The 14,871-nt window shown below is 45.7% G+C and overlaps 1 protein-coding gene across 2 annotated transcripts in view; it reads left to right on the plus strand.

Moving 5' to 3' along the window:
- Window positions 1–14,871, plus strand: part of TEX55 (testis expressed 55) — a 136,357-nt gene that overhangs the window by 91,896 nt on the left and 29,590 nt on the right. The window contains exon 5 of one of the 2 annotated variants that reach the window (XM_089654737.1): window positions 7,809–7,946. The exons of the other annotated variant lie outside the window; for it this stretch is intronic. Within the exon in view, the coding sequence (XP_089510863.1) occupies window positions 7,809–7,946 (138 nt within the window). The remainder of the gene's footprint in view (window positions 1–7,808; window positions 7,947–14,871) is intronic. 2 annotated transcript variants of the gene reach the window in all.

Genomic DNA, 14,871 nt, shown 5'->3' on the forward strand with positions numbered 1-14,871 from the left:
TGTCGTTCCAGACATTGTTCAGAAGAACAGCGTACCTTGATTAAAAAGGTGATTGGAGAGGGGAAAACATATAAAGAAGTGCAGAAAATGATAGGCTGTTCAGCTAAAATGATCACAAATGCTTTAAAATGGCAACCAAAACCTGAAAGACGTGGAAGAAAGCAAAAAACTACCATTTGAATGGATAGAAGAAGAGCCAAAATGGCGCGGACTCAGCCAACAATCAGCTCCAGGAAGATGAAAGAAGGTGTGACGTTCCCTGTGAGGACTGTTACAATTAGAAGACGCCTATGTGAAGCCAAGCTATCTGCAAGAAGTCCCCGCAAAGTCCCACTGTTGGAAAAAAGACATGTGCTGAAGAGGTTACAATCTGCCAAAGAGCACATTGACTGGCCTAAAGAGAAATGGGGCAACATTTTGTGGACTGATGAAAGTAAGATTGTTCTTTTTGGGTCTAGTGGCCGGAGACAGTTTGTCAGACGACCCCCAAACACTGAATTCAAGCCACAGTACACTGTGAAGACAGTGAAGCATGGTGGTGCAAGCATCATGATATGGGGATGTTTCTCATACTACGGTGTTGGGCCTATTTATCGCATACCAGGGATCATGGATCAGTTTGAATACATCAGAATACTTGAAGAGGTCATGCTGCTTTATGCTGAAGAGGAAATGCCCTTGAAATGGGTGTTCCAACAAGACAACGACCCCAAACACACCAGTAAACCTGCAACATCTTGGTTCCAGACCAACAAGATTGACGTTATGGAGTGGCCAGCCCAATCCCCGGATCTTAATCCAATAGAAAACTTGTGGGGTGACATCAAAAATGCAGTTTCTGAGGCAAAACCAAAAAATAGAGAAGAAATGTGAAATGTCGTCCAATCATCCTGGGCTGGAATACCTGATCACAGGGGCCAGAAGTTGGGTGACTCCATGCAACACAGATGTACAGCAGTTCTCAGAAACAGTGCGACTACAACCAAATATTCATGAAGTCATTCAAAGGAAAGCAAAATCTTCAAACATTTCTCAGTTTATATAGTGAATGTTTGAGTTTGTAAAGAAGAATACAAACACTGCGATTTTTTGATCAGTCTAATATTCACTTTTCTTCCATTTTATTAGAGGAACAACACAAATTTGATCTATTTTTCTTCCTGTTTTGATTTGGAATAGAATGTGTCGTGTTCCCAATGCATTTGTGTGGATGGAAATAAAAGCTATTAGAAGGATTTTGAGCTTTATTCACTTTTTTTCAACACACTGCTATTATTTTGAACACAACTGTACATACCATCAAAATACACCTGAGAGTGCGCACTTTCAGCCCATATCCATTATATAAATATAGCTTGAATATGCGTTGGTAAATATCTGAAAAAAAAATCTAAAATTGTATCTGTGTCCAAATATATATAGGCCTAACTGTATGAATGAAAACAGTGAATGATCGGTTCCAGTCAGGAAAGGAAGGGGCTGGTAAATGTGACACCGGACCCTTCCCCCACTCTTCATCCTGAAGGATCCTATTGTGTGCTTGATTGCAGCTGCCGGAGGGAAGCCAGCAGCACTGTAGGCACACGGGGGGGCCTTGGCAGCAGGGGGAAACGTATGGTGTACAGGGATGGTCATAGGCATGGCGAGGGGCAAGTAATGGAACCGATCCCCTGTATGGAGAGGAGAAGAAGCCAGCTTTCAGCTGCTGCAGAGAGAGCCATACAGGGGATCAGTTCCAATAATTGTCCACCCAGGGTGCTGATCACCCTCCATGTCCACATCCGATTCACCTAGCTGCCTGGGCCCCCTGCTGGCCTGGGCCTCGTACAAGAGGACAGGTGGTACCCCTTATCCACGGCCCTGCCCCAGCTACTGCGGCCATAAAAGCAGCCAATCAAACACAATCCAAGGGCAGGAAAGGCCTCAGGGGTCTAATAGACCCCTGATGTTTCCATAAATAGGACCTGTTGCTCTTAAGAGCTGTAATTCCTAAACCCTTCCTCCAATTTGGATGTACATACCCTCAAATTAAACCTGAGAGTGCGCACTTTCACCCCATATCCATTATATAACTATAGCTTGAATATGTTTTGATAAATACCTGAAAAAAATCTAAAATTCTGCCTGTGTCCAAATATATATGGACCTAACTGTATCTGAAGCACGGTAAACTGTTTTTTTGTTTTGTTGGGGTTTTTTTTTTTGGGGGGGGGGGGCTCTGTCAGGCTGGCTGTATGGGGCCCCGTGGTTTCTAACAGCAGCCCTGAGCTGGGGGATGACAGCTGCGAAAGCTCATCGCTTCTAGGTTTATTAATTGCAGAGATGCTCCTCGAGTTTGTCCCACTCTCTATACTGAGACCTTTCACAGTGTGCTCAGGGGCCCCAGAGGAATGTGAGAGCCAAGGAACCACTGGGGGGGGGGGTGTCGACACCTTCAAAGTCCCATAAAAGTGATCAATCATAGCCAATCGCCAGCTCAAAAAGTTCATTAACCTCCCTGGCGGTATGATTCTTTCCGATTTTTTGTGCTGAAAGCGGTACCATTTTTTTGCATGGAAATATGTAGTTTTTTATTATAGACTGTAATTTTTAGGAATAACTCACTGAAATCTGTCCGAACAAGAGTCTAGTAAACATCCCGGGTATGATAAAACTTTAAACACGAAATCATAAATTATAATTTAATAAATAATCATAAAAAATAAAAATATAATAATAATAAATTTAATTCAATAATATAATCAAACCAAAAACACTGAAATTTGAAATACAGAGGCAAATTCGCACATCGCTGAGCAAAGTCGCAAAATCGTTTTCAGTGTCTGATGACGAATTTCCCCACAAATCATTATCACTCAATTCTGCAAGTGGTTCTGATTTACTATCGCTGTTCTAAAACTGCTTTTGACGTAAAGGGACGCTTTTTGGCCGCCATGGACTTTTCTAAGTTTCCAGGCAGAAAGAACAGTCAAAATGCAGGCAGGGCGCCGGACAAAGCACTCGGGACAAAATGTATGTGAAATGCAGTGAAAAAGCAATGACAGCAAAAATGTCATTTTTAAAAAATTTCAAATTTCCCGCCGTCACAGGGACCGGAACACGGAAGCCAGATGCCGGCATCCGCCGGAGGAGATGGACGGGGACGCTGCAGGGGACCCATCGTGGGAGCGAAGGACAAGGTAAGTGCTGCAGGGACCCCCAGAGAACGCTGCATGGTAAGCCCGAGTGTAGCTCGGGGTTACCGTTCTTGGTATAGAAATTCTACCCCGAGCTACACTCGGGAACACCGCTAAGGAGGTTAAGCATACCTTAGTAGACAAGGGGTTAAAACAAATGTATTTTTTAGCAGCTTTCCTCGGTATAGAGCTTGGTGTGAATTGTTCTCTATATTTGGCTCCGCCATAAGGCGAGGCTAGATAGGGGAATTAAATAATGAGGAGACCGTATACTCCGCAGGACGGAAGAGGGACGAATACGTAACTACATTTGTATCAGTGACAGTAAAATTTGTAAGCCGGTGATTAATGACGCTCCAGCAACAAGGGAATTCATCGCCGCTCACATTTCCTCTGTAAATGATTGAAAAGCAAATGAGTCGAGCTGTGCAATAAAAATGTGATTTTCAAGTAAGGAGCGTCAATATTTATGCTGCGTCCAATCCTCCTGACTCCGGCGCTCCCCTGCGACCTCGTGTCTACACCACTCAGAATATACTGAGACAGCAAGATCGTGATTGCTTGCGTGGAGTAATTTAAGAGTAAGAGTCAGATCTGCGTACGGTAACCCCTTCCTGACTTGGCAGTATTTTGTGCTGTCATGTTCAGAGTGGTTACAGTCTAAAGCAAATGTGTCAAACACAAGGCCCATGGGCCACATCCAACCCACCAGGTCAATTCCTGTGGCCCTTGCACCTCTCCCAAAACTGCGGCACCCCTCCCCTCCACCTTGTCTCAGCAGCAGAGAGGAGGACGAAACTTCTCTTTCAGAACCTGCATCTCTCTGTGCAGCCGCAGCACCCCCTCATCTCCACCCCCACCTTGTCTCAGCAGTTAGCAGCAGCCAGGAGGACAGAACTCCTCTGCCAGATCATGTGCATCTCTGTGCAGCCATGGAAAGGCTAATTTCTGCCCATCTGCCGTCTCAACAGTCAGCAGCAGAGAGGAGAACAGAACTCCTCCTACAGATCCTGCATCTGTCTGTGCAGCCGCAGCACCCCCTCATCTCCACCCCCACCTTGTCTCAGCAGTTAGCAGCAGTCAGGAGGACAGAACTCCTCTGCCAGATCATGTGCATCTCTGTGCAGCCATGGAAAGACTCATTTCTGCCCACCCCCCTTCTCAACAGTCAGCAGCAGAGAGGAGAACAGAACTCCTCCTCCAGATCCTGCATCTCTCTGTGCAGCCGCAGCACCCCCTCATCTCCACCCCCACCTTGTCTCAGCAGTTAGCAGCAGTCAGGAGGACAGAACTCCTCTGCCAGATCATGTGCATCTCTGTGCAGCCATGGAAAGACTCATTTCTGCCCATCCCCGTTCTCAACAGTCAGCAGCAGAGAGGAGAACAGAACTCCTCCTACAGATCCTGCATCTCTCTGTGCAGCCACAGTACCCCTTCATCTTCAACCCCACCTTGTCTCAGCAGTTAGCAGCAGACAGGAGGACAGAACTCCTCTGCCAGATCATGTGCATCTCTGTGCAGCCATGGAAATGCTCATTTCTGCCCATCCCCCCGTCTCAACAGTCAGTATCAGAGAGGAGAACAAAACTCCTCCTACAGATCCTGCATCTCTCTGTGCAGCCAGCACTCCTTCCCCATGGTCCTCCTCCAGACCCTCTTCCAGACCTTAATTCCCCCCCAGTGTCAGAATGTCCGCTACAGTCCCGTAGTCCTGCTAAAAGTTGCTGATTGCCGCCATTACTAGTAGAAAAAAAGAAGAAAAAAAATTGCCGTTTGTAAAAGCTATATCTTTCACATAAACCAATTAAGTTACACGTATTGAGATTTTTTTTTTAGCAAAGACATGGAGCAGAATACATTTTGGCCAAAATTTATGACAAAATGTGATTTTTAAATATTTTTTACTGGACATATTTAATAGCAAAACGTCCGAAATATTGGTTTTTGTTCTCAAAATTGTCAGTCTTTTTGTGCTTATAGCACAAAAAATTAAAATGCACAGACGATCAAATACCATAAGAAAAGCTCTATTTGTGGGAAAAAAAGGACGTACATTTAATTTGGGCACAGCGTTGCATAACCGTGCAATTGTCAATTAAAGTAACGCAGCGTCGTAACACAACAAATGGCCTGGTCATAAAAGGGGGTAAATCCTCAGGAAGGCGAGTGGTTAATGTAACTAACAAACAGAAGCCTAACAGCTAACTATATACAATATACAAAATGGGGAACACACAAAGGCAGGGGAAAACTGGGGGTGCAGGGAGCAGATGGAAAGGGGGAACAAAACTTGGAAAAGGAACAAGGCAGCAGGGAACTGGGTTCAAGGTACAGGGCTGGAACAAGACCAGGATAACTGGCAACAAGATCAAGTGGTTGAGGACCTAAATACTCTTCCAGCATCCAGCATCAGGTGGAAACTGATTACTGGGGTCTGCTGGCTGCTGGGAGACACCTGCTGGTGAACACTGGAATTACAACCTTCAACCTACAACCAGCAGGGAACCGCAGTACCACCAGCAGATGATCTAAGTCCCGATAGGGACAAAACACATCTCCTTCAGATCTTCAATCAAATATGTTGTGCAATGGCCTGCCTGATTTGATATTAACTGAATAGGTTGCTTAGGTCTGTCTTTATATTACATGGTTTTGGTAAATCTAAAGGAGATTGTACATTCTCCCAGCACAGTGACTGAGCTGTCATAGACAACGGACCGGCTCTCGATCGTCCCTCCTCATTGGCCTACCTTATCACAGGCTATCCCCTCTTCAGTCTATCATGAATGCTGCTACCAGACTCATCCACCTTACTAACCGTTCTCTATCAGCCATCCCTCTCTGCCAATCCCTCCACTGGCCTCCACTCAGTGTCCTCTACCCCTCTCTGCCAATCCCTCCACTGGCCCCCACTCAGTGTCCTCCACCCCTCTCTGCCAATCCCTCCACTGGCCTCCACTCAGTGTCATCCACCCCTCTCTGCCAATCCCTCCACTGGCCTCCACTCAGTGTCCTCCACCCCTCTCTGCCAATCCTTCCACTGGCCTCCACTCAGTGTCCTCCACCCCTCTCTGCCAATCCCTCCACTGGCCTCCACTCAGTGTCCTCCACCCCTCTCTGCCAATCCCTCCACTGGCCTCCATTCAGTTTCCTCCACCCCTCTCTGCCAATCCCTCCACTGGCCTCCATTCAGTGTCCTCCACCCCTCTCTGCCAATCCCTCCACTGGCCTCCACTCAGTGTCCTCCACCCCTCTCTGCCAATCCCTCCACTGGCCTCCATTCAGTTTCCTCCACCCCTCTCTGCCAATCCCTCCACTGGCCTCCAATCAGTGTCCTCCACCCCTCTCTGCCAATCCCTCCACTGGCCTCCATTCAGTGTCCTCCACCCCTCTCTGCCAATCCCTCCACTGGCTTCCCATTGCCCAATGGATAAAATTCAAAACATTAACAATAACGTATAAAGCCATTTATAACTCTGCCCCAAATTACATCACCGATCTTGTCTCCAAATATCAGCCAAACCGTACTCTCTGCTCCTCGCACGACCTCCTACTCTCTAGCTCCCTTGTCTCCTCCTCCCATGCTCATTTCCAGGACTTCTCCAGAGCTTCCCCCATCCTCTGGAACTCTGTACCCCAATTTATCAGACTATCTCCTACTCTGCTCACTTTTAGGCGATCTCTGAAAACCTATCTCTTCAGGGAAGCCTATCCTGCCCTCAGCTAATACTGGAATCTTCTACTCTTCCTACCAGTCCATCCCCCACAGTTACTACCTTTTCTACCACTAGCCCCTCCCTCCTAGATTGTAAGCTCCAAGGATCAGGGCCCTCCTATCCTTCTTGTATTGAACTGTATTGTTGCTGTATTGTCTCCCGTTATATTGTACAGCGCTGAGCAAACTGTTGGCACCATATAAATCCTATATAATAATAATAATAATATGACCACTGTGACAACCAATCACAATGCACATATCCCCAGCGCACCATAGATCCTCAAGATAAGGTCTGTTTATTAAAATGATCACATCATGGTGGTAAGGTGTGCAGTGTTTTGGGGACACGCAGGACCCCTTTGTCAGGCATGTGATGATGTAGCCATTTACAGTGGTCATGCGATCAAACAGACCTTCCTGCCCCCACAGGCATAATGGTCCATTTAAAGGCATGCTGGGCAGGAAGAAGTCCAGAAGTACATAGCTGCTCATGAGAAGCATTTTTTGGGGTCCAGCTTCCAGCACCTTTAGAGTCATATCAGATTAATGATCCTGTTGCTGCCAGCAACTTTCCAGTAATAGGATTACTAAAGACCGCACTCTGCCGTTACATCGCTGCTCTGTGATTGGTCACATTGCTGCAGAAGCTCGCTAGCCAGCAGGAGGCAATGACATAGCGACATCTCACTGGTTTGGCTTGCATGTGACACCAGAAAAAGGATCGCTAGTGTGATATGACCCTGATGGTGACCATAGCAAATTGTGTGCAGAATGAGAGCTGGAATCTGTGCCGGGAGACATATGAGAAGCCAAAGGCTGAGTTCCCCTACTAGATTCCACCTATACCCGAAAAATCACCTTTTCATTTTAAGTTGCAACATTTGAATTATTATTATTTGTGTTTGTGTTTTTAGAAGGACAGTAGTGGGGTTCTTATCACCGAGTTAAATCATCGATCGATCACACTACCGCCGCCGACCCCAGTTTACAAAGATCCATTGGAACGCTCCCTCAAATACATGGAAAAACACAACATTCTGCAGATTTTCCAGGTAAAGCGGATTATGCAATAAATCAGTGTAAAGGGCAGTGATGACGTCTAAAGTTTCGAACTCCTTAATCTCTATGAAGAACACTTTATATCCCGTTCTGTATATAGAAACTGTATATACCTAAAGACCGAGCGCTGCCTGGGTGTAGGATTGTGGAGCAACACTGCCCCTTAGTGCTCATTCTGTATATTGCATCATACTGTGTACTCTATAATAGTGGATATACGTAGAGCTAATTAAAGTATAAGTGTTGGCAGATCAGGGGCAGACTGACCATTTGGAAACTCGGGCACTGCCCGAGGACCCGGGGTCAGTAGGGGGCCCCATGAGATGCCCCTGGTACCTTTTTCATAGGCTTTTTTGAGTTTGGGCAAAGACACAGGGGCCTCATGATCCCCATTGCCCGGGGGCCCCATGAGTTGTCAGTCCGCCCCTGGATACAGGAGATGGTCAGAGACTGCAGAAATACTACAGGAGATGGTCAGAGACTGCGAATATGATAAAGGATACGGTCAGAGACTGTGGACATGATACAGAAGACGGTCAGAGACTGGACATGCTATGGGAGTTGTTGGAGATTAGGGACACCCTTCAGGAGATGGTCATAGATTGGAGATATGTTATATGAGATTTCTAAAAATCATTGCTATAAAAGGGCAGTAGGGAAACCTACATTAGTGTCAGCAGGGGTCCTGAGGGCCACACAAAACCTGTCAGAGTGAGATGCCCCTGGTACCTTTTTCATAGGCTTTTTTGAGTTTGGGCAAGGACACAGGGGCCCCATGATCCCCTATTGCCCAGGGGCCCCATGAGTTGTCAGTCCGCCCCTGTGGCAGACATAAAATATTTCCGTTTAACCAGTTCCACTCTTGTACCTGTGTATTCCAATGGACCAGGGAAGTCACATGTGACTCTCACTGGCACTAGTGTGAGTGCTTTATATTGTAAGTACAATTGTAACTTTTTCAATAAATTCGGTTAGATTCTGCACCTTGTTTTTTGCATATATTCCCTTACCATTGAATGTTCCATTGATTGGAGGAAGAAACCTATATTATGCACATCTAGGAGTGTATTACTCCAGGAGGAAAAAAGCATTATATGACCTGATTGGTAATGCGGGGGTCATGTATATAAGGTGAGCCGCCATCTATTCATTGGTGGTGGAAGCAAGGAGAACCCTGGCACTGATGTTACTCGGATATCACTTTATAATTACACGTGGTGTGGATACTTATTGGACTTTTTCATTTTATTTGAGTTGCGCTGTGCTATTTTGTTATACAAAAAGTTTCTGCTGCATTGAGGGTTCCCAAGAGCACAGTGGCCTCCATAATTCTCAAATGGAAGAAGTTTGGCACAACCAAAGGGCTGGTTGCCTAGACACACAGAGCAATCAGGGGAGAAGGTCCTTAGTAAGAGGGGTTACCAAGAGCCCGATGGTCATGTATGAGCCTCCATCTATTCATTGGTGGTGGAAGCAAGGAGAACCCTGGCACTCATGTTACTCGGATATCACTTTATAATTACACATGGTGTGGATACTTATTGGACTTTTTCATTTTATTTGAGTTGCGCTGCGCTATTTTGTTCTACAAAAAGTTTCTGCTGCACTGAGGGTTCCCAAGAGCACAGTGGCCTCCATAATTCTCAAATGGAAGAAGTTTGGCACAACCAAAGGGCTGGTTGCCTAGACACACAGAGCAATGAGGGGAGAAGGTCCTTAGTAAGAGGGGTTACCAAGAGCCCGATGGTCACTCTGACTGAGCTCCAGATATCCTATATGGAGATGGGACAAAGTTCCAGAAGGACAACCATCACTGCAACCCCCCGCTGATCTGGGCTTTATGGCAGAGTGGCTAGACGGAAGTCTCTCCTCAGTGCAAAACACATGAAAGCCTGCTTGAAGCTTGCAAAAAAGCTTTTGGAAGAGTTCTAGTTGTGACAAACCTCTTTGCGCTCCCAGCACAAAGGAAGATATGCATATACGCGGCCCCACGGATAATGGCCCACTTCCATGAAGCCGCATATATGCATACAGTCTGCAGAACGAAATTAATAATGAACTTCTTGTGTTTGTTGTAAGTGTAGCACAACCCCCTTAGGAGTTGCTGAAGATCTGGATCCCCCCACAGTCCTACACAGCCAGGCAACATGCATTCCACTCCAGACTTGCACTCCAGAGACAGTAAACAGTCCTTGAACTTGTTTTTATGATTTTATTAAGGGGTTGATAACTTGTATGGAGATGAGGAAAACAAGGAATGCCCAAGGAACTGTTAGACTGAGGACAACTTCCTAGAGCCACAGCGGTTATAAAAAGTGTGCACACCCCTGTTAAAATGTCAGGCTTCTGTGATGTAAACAAAATGAGACAAAGATAAATCATTTCAGAACTTTTCCACCTTTTAATGTGACCTATAAACTCCTATAAAATAGGAGTCAGTACACACCTGCCATCAATTAAAGTGCCTCTGATTAACCCCAAATAAAGTTCAGCTATTCTTGTAGGTCTTTCCTGATATTTTCTTAGTCACATCCTGCAGCAAAAGCCATGGTCCGCAGAGAGCTTCCAAAGCATCAGAGGGATCTCATTGTTAAAAGGTATCAGTCAAGAGAAGGGTACAAAAGAATTGCCAAGGCATTAGATATACCATGGAACACAGTGAATACAGTCATCATCAAGTGGAGAAAATATGGCGCAACAGTGACATCACCAAGAACTAAACGTCCCTCCAAAATGGATGAAAAGACGAGCAGAAAACTGGTCTGGGAGGCGGCCAAGAGGCCCACAGCAACACTAAAGGAGCTACAGGAATATCTGGCAAGTACTGGCTGTGTGGTCCATGTGACAACAATCTCAACAATCTTCATATGTCTGGGCTATGGGGTAGAGTGGCAAGATGGAAGCCGTTTCTTATGAAGAAAAACATCCAAGCCCGGCTACATTTAGCAAAGTCTCCCAAAAGCATGCGGGAAAATGTGTTATGGTCTGATGAAACCAAAGTTGAACTTCTTGGCCATATTTCCAAAATATATGTTTGGCACAAAAACAACACTGCACCAAAAGAACACCATACCCACTGTGAAGCATGGTGGTGGCAGCATCATGCTTTGGGGCTGTCATTCTTCAGCTGGAACTGGGGCCTTAGTCAAGGTAGAGGAAATTATGAACAGTTCCAAATACCAGTCAATATTGGCACAAAACCTTCAGGCTTCTGCTAAAAAGCTGAACATGAAGAGGAACCTCATCTTTCAGCATGACAACGACCCAATGCATACATCCAAATCAACAAAGGAATGGCTTCGCCAGAAGAAGAGGAAAGTTTTGCAATGGCCCAGCCAGAGCCCAGACCTGAATCCGATGGAAAATCTGAGCGGTGATTTGAAGAGGGCTGTGCACAGGAGATGCCCTCGCACTCTGACAGATTTGGAGTGTTTTTGCAAGGAAGAGTCAAGATGTGCCGTGCTGATAGAATCATACCTAAAAACACTGAGTGCTGGAATCACATCAAAGGGGCTTCAACAAAGGATTAGTGTAAGGGTGTGCACACTTATGCAACCAGATTATTTTAGTTTTTTATTTTTACTTCCCTCCACCTAAAAGATTTCAGTTTGTTGTTCAACTGAATTGTACAGTTTATAGGTCACATTAAAGGTGGAAAAAGTTCTGAAATGATTTATCTTTGTCTCATTTTTTACATCACAGAAACCTGACATTTTAACAGGGGTGTGTAAACTTTTTATATCCACTGTATGTACAAATGCACAGAAGGGTTTCTTTTCTTTGGAGAGCTATCCAGTCTTTCTTGACTTACCAGCCCAAACCCCAGATAGTTCTCCTCTATCCAGCTGTCTGGAGGAATCCCTATCAAAAGGGATCTAGAGTCTTCTACCTTAAAGCACAGTCCAGCTGTGGCTAGTTAGGTTCTCCACCCAATTGCCCTCTCCCCTACTCCAGTCCAGGGGTTGTAGAAGCACTCACTGTCCTTCTTCTGCAAGGTGCCGGTTGGTAGCTGCCTTCAGGCCTTCTGCTGGGCTGGCTCCTTCTTTAGCTCCACAGATGGTCCTGTCTCAGGGGGCCGGTGAGGTTCAGCTTTCCGTCCTTCAAGAGAAAGATGTGTGTGGATAGGATCTTAACCTTAGACAGGCACCGTGCCCATATACAATATCTGAAACAAAATTATTCCCTCCCCCTATACAGGGAAAAGATGGAAATATCAAATATACCACAAATAGATCAAATATACAAAGCTTTATTACATAGACAAAACGTATTACAAAAATAGTCCATGGAGAGGCGTACAATATATCATCGGATAGTTATAATACACATGAAGTAATGATACCTCGTGTTGATGATAAATAGACTTACAGGATCAACGCGTTTCGGTCACATTGCTTCATCAGGATCCACACCATAAAAATGACATTCACAAACTGTACAATTTAAAATAAAATATGATACACAAGGTAATCAACATTACATAAAAAACAGTATATATCAATCATCATAAACTACAAAAGTAGAAGAAAAAAGAAAGATCCTTCCTGGAGCCAGGCCCCGTCCCTGGAGCTCCTCTCAGGCTCCACACTCTACTTCCTGTTCTCACATCTTCCACCCAAACTCTCCCCTGCTACCGAGCTGTCCTGACCCCATGCCAAGCCTCCTGCTTAGGGATTGGCCAGGATCCCTTAAGAGTGCAGACAAACTCCCTCCTCCTCACCCTCACCCACTGAGTTGTAGAGACTTCTCCAAGTCTCCAGATCAGGGAGAGGTATCAGGGAACTGCAGAGCCTCTCAGCCCTGTCTCAAATTTGACCCCTCTGACTATCTTTCCCGGCTGCCACTCAGCCTCCTAACTAAAAAATAACTAGCTATCTCCCCCTGGCTAACTAGGAGGGTGCTACATAAGTATTTTGAGCTGTCGTCTGTGCTGTACTCTTTCCAGTTACATTATAGATGTCTTGTGAAGCTCAAAAAACCTCCTATCCTGACCCCATGCCAAGCCTCCTGCTTAGGGATTGGCCAGAATCCCTTAGGAGTGCAGACAAGCTCCTCCTCACCCCCACCCACTGAGTTCTAGAGACTTCTCCAAGTCTCTAGATCAGGGGGAGGTATCAGGGAACTGCAGAGCCTTTCAGCTCTGACCTAATTTTTACCCCTCTGGCTATCTTTCCCAGCTGCTACTCAACCTCCTAACTAAAAAATAACTAGCTATCTCCCCCGGCTAACTAGGAGGGTGCTACATAAGCATTTTGAGTTGTCCTCCGTGCTGTACTCTTTCCAGTTACATTCTAGATATCTTTGTGAACCTCAAAACACCTCCCTGCTGAGTTATGATGAGGAAGGTGGGAGGTGTTCTGTAGTTCTAACTCGTTTCCTGTCCTGGGGTGACAATACTGTTCGTCAATATGTAGAGTACAATGAGTCAGCATGGTCACCTTGGGACAGGAATGTGGTACTGGCAGGATCACCAGGTGAAAATAAAGGGGAAAACTAATGCAGCCTCCAAGGGCAGGTGGAGTGCAGTATATGAAGTTTGTGTTCTTAGATGTACTGTGGATACACTTGAGGACATAATAGGAAGAGTTTACATTTCTAAAGGTTGAAGGAACTCAAAAAGCAATTTGGTAGTGAAAAGGAGTGCAATAAAGTTGGAAGAAATAAATGTAGTTAGCAATGACTGAAGCTGGAAAACTCGATTGCTAAGGATAGGAAATTCAATCTTTCACACATATGTATAAAAATAGATTTTATATTATAGACCTGAGATCCTAAATAGATATTCTGGGGGGGATTTACTAAAACTGGAGCACTCGGAATCTGGTGCAGCTGTGCACGGCAGCCAATCAGCTTCTAACGTCAGCTTGTTCAATGAAGCTTTGCCAATAAAACCTGGAAGCTGATTGGTTTCTATGCAGAGCTGCACCAGATTTTGCTCTCACCAGTTTTAGTAAATGACCCCCTCTATGTCTGTATTCACAAAGTGATTGTCAGTGTCAGACACTATGATGGAGAGATGAAGCCGGAGCCTTCCATTCAACAGTACCTGCCTAAGGCCCCATTCGTATCGGGGATTAGGGCCGTCTGGGGGTTCCTGCAGCAGGAGTAACAAGTGTGACCCCTCAGCTGTGCAAAACATGGACAGGGGCCGGGGCTGTCCACTGCTGCTTGTATGTATCCACACATCCAGAGTATAGATCCCTGATGCCCAACCTGCGACCTGGGAGCCACTCTGACAGGTTTTGTGTGGCCCTCAGGACCCCTGCTGACACTAATGTAGGTTTCCCTACTTCCCTTTTATAGCAATGATTTTTAGAAATCTCATATAACATGTCTCCAGTCTATGACCATCTCCTGAAGGGTGTCCCTGATCTCCAACAACTCCCATAGCATGTCCAGTCTCTGACTGTCTTCTGTATCATGTCCACAGTCTCTGACAGTATCCTTTATCATATCCGCAGTCTCTGACCATCTCCTGTATCATGTCTTGAGTCTCTGACCATCTCCTGTAGTATGTCTGCAGTCTCTGACCATCTCCTGTATCCAGGGGCGGACTGACAACTCATGGGGCCCCCGGGCAATAAGGGATCATGGGGCCCCTGTGTCCTTGTCCAAACTCAAAAAAGCCTATGAAAAAGGTACCAGAGGCATCTCATGGGGCCCCCTTCTGCCCGAGTTTCCAAATGGTCAGTCCGCCCCTGCCTGTATCATGTCTGCAGTCTCTGGCCATCTCTGGTATCATGTCCACAGTCTCTGACCATCTCCTGTATCATGTCTTGAGTCTCTGACCATCTCATGTTGTATTTTTACAGTCTCTGACCATCTCCTGTAGCATGTCTGAAGTCTCTGACAATCTCCTGTAGTATGTCCTCAGTCTCTGACCATCTCTTCTATCATGTCTGCAGTCTCTGGCCATCT

Source organism: Staurois parvus, unplaced genomic scaffold, assembly GCF_062004578.1.
Source record: "Staurois parvus isolate SC_StPar_1 unplaced genomic scaffold, SC_StPar_1.0 ptg000795l, whole genome shotgun sequence".
In the NCBI taxonomy this organism is placed as follows: Eukaryota; Metazoa; Chordata; class Amphibia; order Anura; family Ranidae; genus Staurois; species Staurois parvus.